The sequence below is a fragment of the Rattus norvegicus genome, chromosome 9 (genome assembly GCF_036323735.1).
Source record: "Rattus norvegicus strain BN/NHsdMcwi chromosome 9, GRCr8, whole genome shotgun sequence".
Lineage (NCBI taxonomy): Eukaryota > Metazoa > Chordata > Mammalia > Rodentia > Muridae > Rattus > Rattus norvegicus.
The window spans coordinates 83,883,074-83,895,710 of record NC_086027.1 but is presented as its reverse complement, the minus strand read 5'-3'; the positions used below and the strand labels follow the sequence as shown (position 1 = coordinate 83,895,710).

Below are 12,637 nucleotides of genomic sequence, written 5' to 3'. Positions count from 1 at the left end.
TGTGCATGCATTTGAGCTAAATAACCTCCATTCTTATGTGTCTGAGGATTGTTCCCTCCAACCAAGGGCTCTCATAAGGCCCTAGAACTTTTACCCAACTTAGAGGAGCATGGATGTAGGGGGAAAGCTAATGAGAGCTGTGTGATCCAATAAGATGAAGCCAGTTCCTCATCTTGTGGGGGGAAAGACCCATCAATATAGGTCAAAGCATTGGAAGCCCAGATGGTACCTTTGCCATTTTCTAGATCGATCAACAACCCTGCCCTAAAATAGGCTTCGCAGCTGAATTTCAGCCACCACACACTCCCTGGACCAGGAGCTACTGTGTAGGATGATATACCATGAGCCATGTTCAAAAGTTCTGCTTGGTCCTGGACTCTCCTCCCTGCCCCCCACCACCCAGGCCACCTTCAATTTGCATCTTCACCCTGGCTTCCAGCAAGCCAGGGACACCTGCCAGTGTCTTTCAATGGTTCCCTTTCTTTCCTTCTCTGGAAAAAGAATTCATGAGAGGTCCCACTATCCACTTCTACAGAAGAGGCTTCATCCCTCTGAGCACAGTCCCAAGACTATAATAATTCGTATCTCCTATGATATTAAACTATGACATCTACCTGTAAACAGAAGCTATTGGTCCATTCTCCCCCTGTGTGTGTAGGGGTTGAGTGTTTAATAAGAACCCCCTGAGAATGCATGTGATATTGTGGGAAAGCACTGAGCAGTGGACACAGGGCCCTCCACCTGCCCTGCCAGGAATCTAAGAACCAAGGATCCAAGTGCTCCGTGGGTATGAATTTTGCTTAAATTCTGAATGGGCTTTAGAGTCCATGGCTCCTGCTACCCCTGATCCTCCAACTAGCCTCTATTCTTCATCTGTCTCATTAGCAAGGAAACTGGATCTTAAAGGGGTCACCAATCCAATCAGTGACTATGCCAGGGTTTAAAGATAGGGTCCCAGATGCTAAATCCAGATTCATTTAAGGCTAATTTGAGCTGCGATTTAAAAATACAGTCCTCAATGAGCCTGAAATATATGTGGGGTTCCTGGTTGGCCCATCTCCTGAAAGATGGTAGTGTTATCAAATGCTGAATGCAGAACCTGGTCCTTATGCACTTATCGTGTGCTGTCTTATTGAAAGCTCACAATATGCAAATGTTTAAATACTCAGTTTTAAGACAAGACTAAGCACAAAGGCGATTTAACTTCCTCAAAGCCACATAAAGAGGAAATAGGCAAGACTCCAGAACCCAAGTCAACCCAGCTATCTTTTCACTACCTGTTGCCATAAAGGTAGTGAGCAATAGACAGAGTGCTGGTGTCTTCTCTTGGATGAGGGAACAGTCCTCTGCAAAACATCAAGAGGTCATCTTTAGGGACTAGACATGGTGGCACTCAGGACGCAGAGGCAGGAAGATCTCTGTAAGTTCAAGGTCAGCCTGGTCTACAAAATGAGTTCTAGAATAGCCAGGGTTACATAGAAATAAGAATTTTTAAAAAAGGAGAAGGAAGAGGAAGAGGAGGAGAAGGATGAGGAAGAGGAGGAGAAAAAAGGAGGAAGAGAAAAAGAAGAAGGAAGAGGAGAAAAAGAAAAAAGGGAGGAGGAGGAGGACCCTGAAGGACCCTCTGTCAGAGGGACCCTGAATGATTTGCTGGTCTTGGATTCCTTTGCTCCAGTTTTTCCCCAGCTTCTTAGGTTTCCCTGGATTCAGGGGTCGCGTTCTACTTTCCACATCTATCATCCTCTGGCAGCTTATAAGAACTTCTGGTTCTCCTATTCTCCACAGGTTGATGGTCCGTGGACTCAGGAGGACACACAGCTTGGCAGTGAGACAATGGAGGGGAAACCACTAAGGACTCTCTCATTGACCTTTAACCTGCTATCAGGATGAGAAAGAGGAAGTAAAGTGGGGAGTCTTCCCTACACACACACACACACACACACACACACACACACACATTATATATATAGATATAGGTATATAGATATAGATATAGTCATAGATATAGACAGTGCCTACTCACTACCCTTTTCTTTGCTATCTTTGGTGGTGGCCTACCAGTACCCTGGCTACTGACGCTAACAGTATGTCTTAGAACTGGAGTGTGTGTGTGTGTGTGTGTGTGTGTGTGTGTGTGTGTGTGTGTGTGTGTTGGCCAGCACCTCACTCTTTCAGCACCCAAGATCCCTGTCAGACAGACAGTGTCTGTGAGAGTCAGAGTATCCTGTGCTCGTGATATTTGCCCAGCATACAGCTAGTGTCTCTGGATAGAGACCACTCTGGACTCTTCTCCCTCCAGTCTCAGCCTCCTGCTAAGAATTAGTGGATGAACCTCTTTCCAGCTCCTCCCACTCTTACCTTCTCGCTGTTTCCCTATGTCCACAGTATTTGGAAGGAGCACTAAGAGAGCACAGAAGAAAGGAGGCCTGAGACTTTGGCAGCACACTAAGGCTCCTTTCTGTGGTGTCCCAAGCCTGTTCCCCCAAAACATTCCACCCTCTCTGCCTTTGCTCCCATCAGATTCTACATCTGCATCCAAATCTCCATCCCAGTTTTGACAGGATTCTGTAGACTGCCTCTCTTCCTCCTCACCTACTCCTTGGTACCTTTGACTGGCAACGATGAACTCTCCAATGATTTACAGACAGCGAGAGTGCACAGGGTCCCCGGAGAAGCCACACAGAGTATTTGCAGCAGCCTCTCATATAAGCACCCTGGGAACAAGGGCCCTGCAGGAGACCTGCCCGTTTCCAGCTGCCCCTCACCCCTGTATTTAAGCCAGAGAGAGAGGACCCAGAGAATGGCAGTTCTGACAGCAGCTATCATATGAAGTATCACATGGTTGCAGAAAAGGCACTCCTGATGCAGGGGCCCAACTTCAGTCTCAGATCTGGGGAGTGTCACAGATACCCAGATACCCTGGTCTACTTGGAAGCCACATCATGAATTAGGGAGGGCACTTGTACAAGACACAACCCTATTATGATCCCTGTAACCCTCTAGTGTGATTCAGGCATAAGGAGCGCGGCAGTGTTTGTGAGAGTGAGGGAAGGATGGCAGAGAAATTGTTGTGGTGAGAAGTGGGGGGAATGAATAGGAACCTAAAAGAAAAACGCAACTTGTACACGGCGTATATTGGATTGGTTGCAAGATTGGCAACCCATTTATAAGAACTGAATAGATTAAAAAACAAAGTAAAATAGGGAGGAGAGGGCAAGAGGAGACAGGACGAAAAAAACAACAGGCACAGAGACCTAAAAAGAAGGTGAGGAGAATAAAGAAGAGAGCAACTCAGAAGTTGCCCGGGGAGATGCCCCAGAGCCCTGCCTGAGGTCCGGGGCCAGACGAGACAGGAAACCAGGAGATCGAGGCGGGGATCGGGTCTCTAGGGACCTACAGAGAGTAGGAAAAAAAGAGGGAGAAGGCACGGGGGTGGGCAAAGATAAAGAGAACCAAGGCAGCGCGGCAGCGCGGCTGGGAGCGCAGCGACAGGCGAGAGGGAGGGAAGCGGAAATTTAAAAGTGAAGATGCAGATAAGGCAGCCTGGAGACGGGGACCCGGGTAGGGGGAGGAAAGGGGCGGAGAGTAAGCAGTGAGAAAGGGGAGGGAGGTGGTTAGAAAGAGGGCCCTGTGGAAGGGACTTGAGGCTGGGGCCTTTGAGGTCCAAAGTGGGGCCACATTCTCTCCCCACCGACGTTTGCTGAGAGTCGGGGAGGTAGAAAAAGACACACACACTCCTGGCCGGGTCTGAGCTCCGAACTGGAGCCCATCCCCCGCGTGTCTCCTGGGCTGCGGGGCGCGGGGGGCTGCCGGGTGCGCTTGGCTGAGGCGCAGCGCGTTGGAGACTTTATTGCGATGGGAAGATAAGAGGGGCGGGGGCGGGGTCTGGGGGGCCGAGGCGGCCGCACTTTAATTAAAACGGAAATTGCGGCCCCTGCCCGCGCGGGGCCGGAGGGTTGCAGGCGGCCTTGTAGCTGGGAGCATCGCTCCAGGACCCCCTCCCTCCTCACCACACCCTGGCTGCCCGCTCCCGCCAGGCCTTGCCGGACCCGGCGGCGTCTACTCTTCCCTGTCACCCACAGTCACCACGGGCGGGTATCGGCACCCCAAGCGCAAAGCTGACGTGCCCCCCCGTGCGGTCCCCCCCATCTCCCACCGCCCAGTCCCCGGCAGCGATGAGACAGAGCGGCACCTCCCAGCCCCTGCTGATCAACATGTACCTACCAGGTACCAGGGACCAGCCGGGGGCTGGAGACACCAAGACCCTGGGCGGGAAGTCTAGGTCAAGGCACGGGGCAAGATCGATGGACAAAAGAAAGGGGACGCTTCCAGAGAGTCGATTGGGGGGTGTGTGAGAGAGACTGCTGGTTGGAGTTTGGGGCATTCAGGGAACCTGAAGGGTAGGCAGCGAGCGAGCTTCGGGGTTTCGGTGTGGGTCTAGATGACACGCAGATTCAGGATCGTAGGAGGCTGCAAGCAGGGGTCTTTGGAGTGGTGGACTCCGGGCTCCAACATTGCCCAGAGGCTGTGATCCGCTGGGCGTCGCCCCAGAGCCCTCAAGGGTCCTCATCTTCGTCCTCCAAGTGTTCTTACCGGCCGAGAATTCCAAGTGCCCCTTTCCTCTTTACAAGGGGCTCTGCTCGCTCAGACTCGACTAGCGCGATCCCCTCTGGGTTTTATAAGGTTCCAGCCGGCCCCTTCGGAAAGCGGATTTCCTTTTTCCTGGACGCGTTTCCTGACTTGGGCGCTACGGAGGGGCTCTGCGCCGGCTCGCGTCGCAGCCTAGCTTGGGGAGGAGGAGCTGGTGGCCCGGACCCCCAGAACATTTCAGTCCCTGGGCCCTTTCGGTCAAACTCACAACTTCTGCCTAGGTCAGCTTGACTGTTTTCTTCCGCGCCGCAGATCCCGTCGGAGATGGTCTTTTTAAGGAAGGGAAGAGCCCGAGCTGGGGGCCGCTGAGCCCTGCGGTACAGAAAGGTGAGCTGGCTGGTACACTGGGTTGATGGGGACGACGGTAGTAGATGGGGCAAGGGTACGAACCCCAACAAGACGCGTACTACTGCCACTAGACAGTGTCCCACGTTGTAGAAAATAGGAGGCCGTGGTCAGATTGTACAGAGGCTTTCTGGAGACATTGGTTTTTTGTCTTTAACTTGTCCATTTTCTGAGCCCCGTTCCGATGCTAGATTTTCGGGACAGGTCAGGTCAGGCGAAGGGGGAATCTTGGCCTACAGTCCTTTTTCTGCCAAGTATGGGTTTTCTAAGCTTTTACGCCAAGGCCTTTGGTATCCTTTGTGTGTGAGCTGTGTTTGGAACAAGTCGTAGCACTTCCTGACAAGGGGACCCCGATAATTACTCTCCAGCCACCCTGGACCTAAACCCTAGCCTGTACTTCCTGGTACCTCTGCCGAACTTGCTGACTTGTGTTTGATACTCAGGTTTCCTGCAGTAGATGACTGGCCTGTTGTCACCCAATCACCCTGTTGGTGGCTGCCATTTCAATGCTTTACCATAGCTCTTGCCCCGCCAGCACCCTAATCTCACAAGAAGGCAGAAAAGATAAGATTGACAAGTGCTTTTCTTCCCCAGAAGGAGGGAGCTGTACCAACCAAGAGGGATGGGGGACCAAGGCTCTGTCTTGCTTCCACTCGGGTCTCAGATGCACCTTTGAGACCAAAGCTTCCTATGGTTGCTCTAAACCGAAATCCTGTCTCCCAGGAACCAACTAACTCGTCACTGGTTTGGTTTAGAGGAATTGGGGTAGAAACTGTAGGGAAAAAAAAGAAGCTCTGGTGTTCTGAGTCAGTGACATTGAATAGGGAGGAGGCTAGTCTGTTTTATTCTAGAGGGGAATGGGGGGCAGTTTGTCCAGATTTTTGTCTGCTTAAGGCTTCAAAACAGGGAAGTGTGAGTTCTGGGCCATTCACCCCCCCCTCATCCCTTGCATATGAAACTTGCCACTGTCAGGTATCCTGAGATCTGTAGGAAAACCAGCCGGGAATCGATCACAATCCTTTTGCAATCCCATTTCTTCAGGATTGCCCACCACCCTCCCCCTCAGAGTTCTGGCGTCTTCCTCAGCTGCACAGGGGTCAGTGCACCTGGGGGTGGTGAGCATGGGAATCTTCTAGAGTTGGCCTCTTTTCTCAGTAAACAGGGCCTCTCTGTGTTCTTCTCTGACATAATGCTTCTTCAAGCTGGGCCTGTTCTACTTAACTGTATGCCTTTGGATGGCAGGGACAGTCTATTGCTTGTATAGGTGGGGCCAAGACCCATCATCTACGTGCATAACTGCCCATTCTGTCTGGATCTCTGGACAGGACCTCAACTGGTTGGGCAGATCGACCTCCCGCACCGGCTGTCTTTCATCCTGTACAGTCTCTGTCTTAAGTAAAGGAGACTGACTAGGAGGGTAGGAGGGTCTGGTGTCTGATCCTTTCCTAGGGCTATGGTTCACCACCACTTTTCCACAGAGGGAACAGGGTTTTCCCACATCCTACAAAACAAGGTCACCCAAAAATCAAAGCCTTTTTTGTTGTGCCCTGCTGGTCTACACTGGTTGACCAGCTGCCTTCTGCCACATACAAGGATGCAGTCGGACCTTTCCGATGTGGGTTTGTTTTCTTGCTTCACCTCCATCCCCCTAGTTCCAACCTGCCCGCTCCTTGGCTAACTGCTCCCCTTCCCAACAGGCAGCGGGCAGATCCAGTTGTGGCAGTTTCTACTGGAGCTGCTGGCAGACCGCGCGAACGCCGGCTGCATCGCGTGGGAGGGCGGCCACGGCGAGTTCAAGCTCACCGACCCCGACGAGGTGGCGCGACGCTGGGGCGAGCGCAAGAGCAAGCCCAATATGAACTACGACAAGCTAAGTCGAGCACTGCGCTACTACTACGACAAAAACATCATGAGCAAGGTGCACGGCAAGCGCTACGCCTACCGCTTTGACTTCCAGGGCCTGGCACAGGCTTGCCAGCCACCACCCGCGCACGCCCACGCCGCCGCTGCCGCCGCCGCAGCGGCAGCCGCCGCCCAGGATGGCGCACTTTACAAGCTCCCGGCTGGTCTGGCTCCACTGCCCTTCCCCGGCCTCTCCAAACTCAACCTTATGGCAGCCTCGGCCGGCGTGGCGCCCGCTGGCTTCTCTTACTGGCCTGGTCCCAACGCCACCGCCGCTGCCGCCGCCACCGCTGCGCTCTACCCAACCCCGGGCTTGCAGCCCCCTCCCGGGCCCTTTGGCGCGGTGGCCGCCGCTTCGCACTTGGGGGGTCATTATCACTAGACGGGACGGCCGGGTGCAGTGGGGCCTCTCCCACACAGCCAGTGACCAATCCCATCCTCATCCTGGGAGGAGCCCCGAAGATTTCCCCGACGTTCCTTTACCACAGATTTCGTTGCAGCAGCCGCTCCCAGCCCAGGGAAGAAAGGATGGGAAGCCTCTGAGGTCTTCCTTGAATACGAGGCTTCCAGGCTCCCATTATCATCACCCCAGGAAGGGTGCATGTGCTCCCACTTTAATTTTTCTCTTCCAAGTCTCCAGATTCTGGAACTCCCGTCTTTTTTTTCTCTTCTCACCTGGAGCCCCTGCCTTCCTCTTTATGACCCCTAGTTTTCTGTTTTGTTTTTTTTTTTTCCTCTCTCTCTCCTCATTTTTTTTCTCTCCCACGACCTACTCCAAACGGTAGTACCTCGGTAGTACCTCGAGGCTTCTCACACTCCCCTTTTCGGGATATGAGAAGCATCAAAAACATCTCTGCTGTTGTCCATCCCTATCCCAACACTCTGGCTTCGCTCCCTTCCATACCACACTCTGGCCCAAGGACCCTCGTCTGTATATATTCCTTTCAGCCCCATTAAAGATCCAAGCTTCCTACTGCCTCCTCTCTCTGTTCATTGCTGCACCAGGGCTCCTTTCAGGGAGGACAAGAAGGTTAAAGGCTCAGCGCAGGCAGAGCAAAAGGCCTCCAAGAATGAGGGCAAGCAAGCCTGGGTGTGGGTGGCCTAAAGTGAGGAGGATCCGGTGTGTGGGATCCTGAGAGGGCGCCTCTCTCACCCTCACCTCATCCCACTTCATTCCAACTTTCAATCCAAGGAGCACCCCACTCCGCCTTCCTCGCCTTCCTCCAGCTCACCCACCTTTCCGCCATCTCCTCAAGGCATCACATCTAACAACCCGGAACCTTTCCCTCTACTCCATCGAAGTTTCCTTCAGCTTCATTTTGCCCTAATTACCCTTCCCCGCCTCCACTCCCTACTTCGTGCCGTTCTCCCAAGACCACCTCTCACTATCCTTCACAAACGCCCTGCTGCTTGCAGTAGCTTTGGCCCCGACTCTCGGTATTAGTTGCCTCTACTCTTTAAAGGCTTTCTCACACTGTTTGGCGGCTGGTCCATTCTTTTCCCGCTAGCGGTGCGCGCCCTCTGCTGGTCTGAGAGAGGGTAGGCCGGGCTACGGCTCAGTCAGGGAGGATTTGATGGAACACCATCAGATGCTTTATCTGCTAAGACAAAAGGACCAACATCGGGTTGCCTCCACATGTCCTTTAGCCTTCAGAGTGAGAAGCAAAAGGAGGGACCCAGTCCCTTCACCCTGGATCTAGCCTTGGGAAGTCTGGGAAGTAGATTGGGTAATCTTTCTGAGGCTTCTGGATCACCATTGAGAGGCACATGTAACCTTATCTGTTTTCTTTTCCAAAAACCTGTTGTCCGGGAAGCGACCTTAGATGTATTCCCTAAGAAGAAAACATTCATAAGGATAGTTGTAGCTCTTTCCAGAGCAAAAGGTCTTCTTCATTTGTGGGAGAATGCCTTGGATGCCTTAGGCCTCTGACAGGCAGGCAGGCAGGCAGGCCCACCAAGGAGATTGCCCTGTGTCCTGAGCAGAAAGGGGAAATGAAGGTGAAAGTCTGGATAATTTGAGTGAGTATAGATGAACATCCTTTCGCAGATTGCCTATGAACCATCCAGGCCCAGGATTATTATTCACTCACTTATTCCCCTCCTCCTCCTCCTCCTCCTCCTCCTCCTCCTCCTCCTCCTCCTCCTCCCCTGTTTTCTAATAATGCTTACTATAGGGAATCCAGTCAGGCATGGTGGTACCTGTGATCCTAATGCTGAGAACTAAGAAGCAGGCAGAGCCAGACTTCAAGGTTGATCTGGTCTAAAAGCAAGACCCTGTCTCAATAAACAAAACAAACAAACAAAAACTTGAAAAAAACCATGCATAAAGCCTCCATTAAATACTTGTTAGATAGAAAGTGTAATGAGACCTGGGCAGGGAGAGAAATCACTGTGCCTCGTGCAGGGGCCATTCTCACTCCCTCTGTCTAGTGCCTTCCTTTTCTCTCTGCCTTTTTATTTGTTTTTGTTTTGTTTTGTGAGACAGGGTTTTTCTGTGTAGCTTTGATACCAGACTTGACTCAGACTCACAGGGATCTGTCTGCCTCTGTCTCCCCGTTTTCTATACCGGTTTTAAAAAGATTTATTCATTTTATTTTACGTGTATAAGTGTTTTGCCTTCATGTGTGCATGTATACCACACTAGGGTCTGGTGCCTGACAAGGTCAGAAGATGGCGCTGGATTCCCCCGGAACTAGAGCTGTGGATGATGGTGAGCTACCATGTGGTGCTGGGAATTGAACTCTGGTCCTCTTCAAGAGCAACTAGCTATTGCACTCTCTCTCTCCAGCCCCTGTCCATGGCATTTAAAACTTCAGAGTGCTCTGCTGTCTTAGTCCGGGTTTCTATTCCTGCACGACCATGACCAAGAAGCAAGTTGGGGAGGAAAAGGTTTATTCAGCTTATACTTCACATTTCTGTTCATCACCAAAGGAAGTCAGGACTGGAACTCAAGCAGGTCAGGAAGCAGGAGCTGATGCAGAAGCCATGGAAGGATATTACTTACTGGCTGGCTTGCTCAGTCTGCTTTCTTATAGAACCCCGGACTACCAGCCCAGGAATGGCACCACCCACAGTGGGGCCTGCCCACCTTGATCACTAATTGAGAAAATGCCTTACAGCTGGGTCTCATGGAAGCATTTCCTCAAGGGAGGCTCCTTTCTCTGTGATAACTCCAGCTTGTGTCAAGTTGACACACACGAGCCAGTACATCTGCTTTTCCCAAAAAGCACTTGGGCAAAGGCATGCTCCATGTCCTGTCCTATAGAGCTCTTGAGATGGAGAATGGACTCATGTAGTCCAGACAGTCCATGAGCCAGGGACCCCAAGTCTGGGGCCCGCTAGAGGCCTGAGACTTGCACAGGGCATTGGAGGAACAGCATGCTCACAGCCCTGCTTACAGAGATGGAGCTCACCAGAGGAGACCAAGGGGGGATGGAGAAATCTGAGCTGCCAAGGATTTCCTGGCAAGGGTTGAGAGGTCCTGTTCTTAGATATTTTTAATGCATTTTAAAATTTTACTTATCTGAGCACACTGTAGCTGTCTTCAGACACACCAGAAGAGGGCATCAGATTTCATTACAGATGGTTGTGAGCCACCATGTGGTTGCTGGGAATTGAACTCTGAACCTCTGGAAGAGCAGTCAGTGCTCTTAACCGCTGAGCCATCTCTCCAGCCCGCCCCCTTTTAATGCATTTTAAAGATTTATTTATGTTTTGCGCACTGTTGTTTTGTCTGCGTGTCTGTGTGAGGGTGTCAGATCCTCTGAAACTAGAGTTATACACAGCCGTGAGCTGCATTGTGGGTGCTGGGAACTGAACCAGGTCCTCTTAAGAGCAGCCAGTGCTCTTAACTCAGAGAAAGAACCCAACTCACAGCAAGATTGAAGCTAGGAGAGGCTGTGTACAAAATAGTTCTGTCTTAGGAAACACAATGAAATGCAGAAAAACTGGGCTTGAGGATTGATGGGGATGTGGCGTTTAGGGTGGAGGAAGGGCTCCACCCTCTGGAGCATCTGACTCCCACCCCGATCCACAGAATGTAATATAGTGGACCAGGATGTGAAAAGGAAGAACTCCTGAGAGACAAGAGCAACACCTTTGTAGTCTGGGAAATCACCTGGAGTGTGTCCTCATTTTTTCAGAGACCAGTCCCGAGGGAGGGGACTTGCATGAGGATGGTTGAGGGCGTTGCTGGGCATGTGCACAGAAGCTGCAGTGAAGCTGCTGGTACTCAGCACGGCCTGGCATGTGTCAATCCTTTTGGGAATAGTTGAAAGTGGGAAGGGTGGATTTGGTGGCTTCTCTAACCTTGATCTCCTTGAGGTCCCCGTAAGCTGGTGAAGGGATTTCAGTCATAGCGGAGTAGGTGAAAGATGGTCAGCTAATTGATCTTGCTTATGAAATCTCATTTTTATATCCTCCCAACTCTGGTCTTTTCTGTTCTTATATCAGTCTGGAAGATTGATACAGACTGGGAACAGTTACAGTCGTGGCTTGTTACTGAGCTGGCCATGTGATCCTCAGGTACATCTCTTTTCTGGATTTCCATTCTCACCTTACGAAAAGTCGGAGGCTAAACCGACTGCACCGGCCATCTCATCTGACATAGATACTTCAGGCATACTGGGGCACACATTCCTCAGAGCCTCTGCTCTTCTAGTTCCATATTTTGTTTTCCTCTAATATCTCTTTAAGATTCCTTAGGTGCTCTCTAGCCTGCTTGCTTGAGCTGTTTAGAATTCTGTCACATGGGGGTGCTGATAATAGAAATACACCCCGCTCTTTGATGAACCTGGCCCAGCGACAGGCTCTGCTTTGTGCAGATGTTGTCCCAGCTGTCTGCTCTCTGACCTGATCATGACCTTGTTAAGTCACCTCAGTTTTCAGGTGAGGAAACTGAGGCTCGGAAGAGTGAAGTGAATAGGGTAACCTGTGGTCCCAGAGCCAAATTCCTTACCATCCTGCAAGTTTCTCTCATGGTGGTCCTGTCTGGATTGTTTCCTCATGGAATTACTTGTTGTGTTAAATATTAAATCTCAGTCAGGGGTTTATACCCCCTATTGATCATTCAGCTCCCAAATAAAAGACACACTGCCTTTAATTAATTAATTAAATTAAAGATTTATTTATTTATTTTCTGTATGTGAGTACACTGTCGCTGTCCTCAGACACACCAGAAGAAGGCATCAGATCCCATTACAGATGGTTATGAGCCACCATGTGGTTGCTGGGAATTGAACTCAGGACCTCTGGAAGAGTAATCAATGCTCTTAACCACTGAGCCATCTCTCTAGCCCAAACTTTATTTTTTAATAAACCTTCAAAGCACTAGAAGTGGGCACATATCTACCCTTTATGCTATTATGTCTACTTCCCTATCAATAACCCTGAGATAGGACTTGCCATGTTCCGTGAGGGCTGCTCTTAACTCCAATTGGCCAGCCCTCATGGCCATGTTCTCATGACTCACGTACCCTATGGTATCTTCTCCTCTCTCCACTTTCCCCCTCTCCCTCTCTTCTCCCCTCATGGTTCTGCCTCAGACACCAAGCCCGGGCACTGAAACCCCACCTATCTCTCTCCTGCCCAGCTATAGGCTGCCAGCATCTTTATTCAATTTTATTTATTTTTAAATTAAGGAGCAAGGTCACATAGCATCACTTTGTGTACATTATGATTTTCTCATCTCTGGGGACAACCGGGCTTTGGGGACAGTATTTAGCATTACAATACATAGCAA

The 12,637-nt window shown here is 50.9% G+C and overlaps 1 protein-coding gene across 1 annotated transcript; it reads left to right on the top strand.

Annotated features, from left to right (window-relative positions):
• Positions 1-3,992: 3,992 nt before the first annotated feature.
• Positions 3,993-7,867, top strand: Fev (FEV transcription factor, ETS family member). The gene is made up of 3 exons (NM_144753.2): positions 3,993-4,227; positions 4,903-4,977; positions 6,693-7,867. The coding sequence occupies exons 1-3, from the start codon at positions 4,176-4,178 to the stop codon at positions 7,277-7,279; spliced, it is 714 nt and encodes a 237-aa protein (NP_653354.2). The 5' UTR covers positions 3,993-4,175; the 3' UTR covers positions 7,280-7,867.
• The last annotated feature ends 4,770 nt before the right edge of the window (positions 7,868-12,637 follow it).

What these genes read in the sequence shown, in the direction of transcription:
- Fev (NM_144753.2), top strand. Translation starts at nt 4,176, where the DNA reads ATGAGACAGAGCGGCACCTCCCAGCCCCTGCTGATCAACATGTACCTA. An exon ending in GATCAACATGTACCTACCAG is followed by an intron (nt 4,228 to 4,902) that starts GTACCAGGGACC and finishes TCCGCGCCGCAG; the next exon opens with ATCCCGTCGGAGATGGTCTT. An exon ending in GAGCCCTGCGGTACAGAAAG is followed by an intron (nt 4,978 to 6,692) that starts GTGAGCTGGCTG and finishes CCTTCCCAACAG; the next exon opens with GCAGCGGGCAGATCCAGTTG.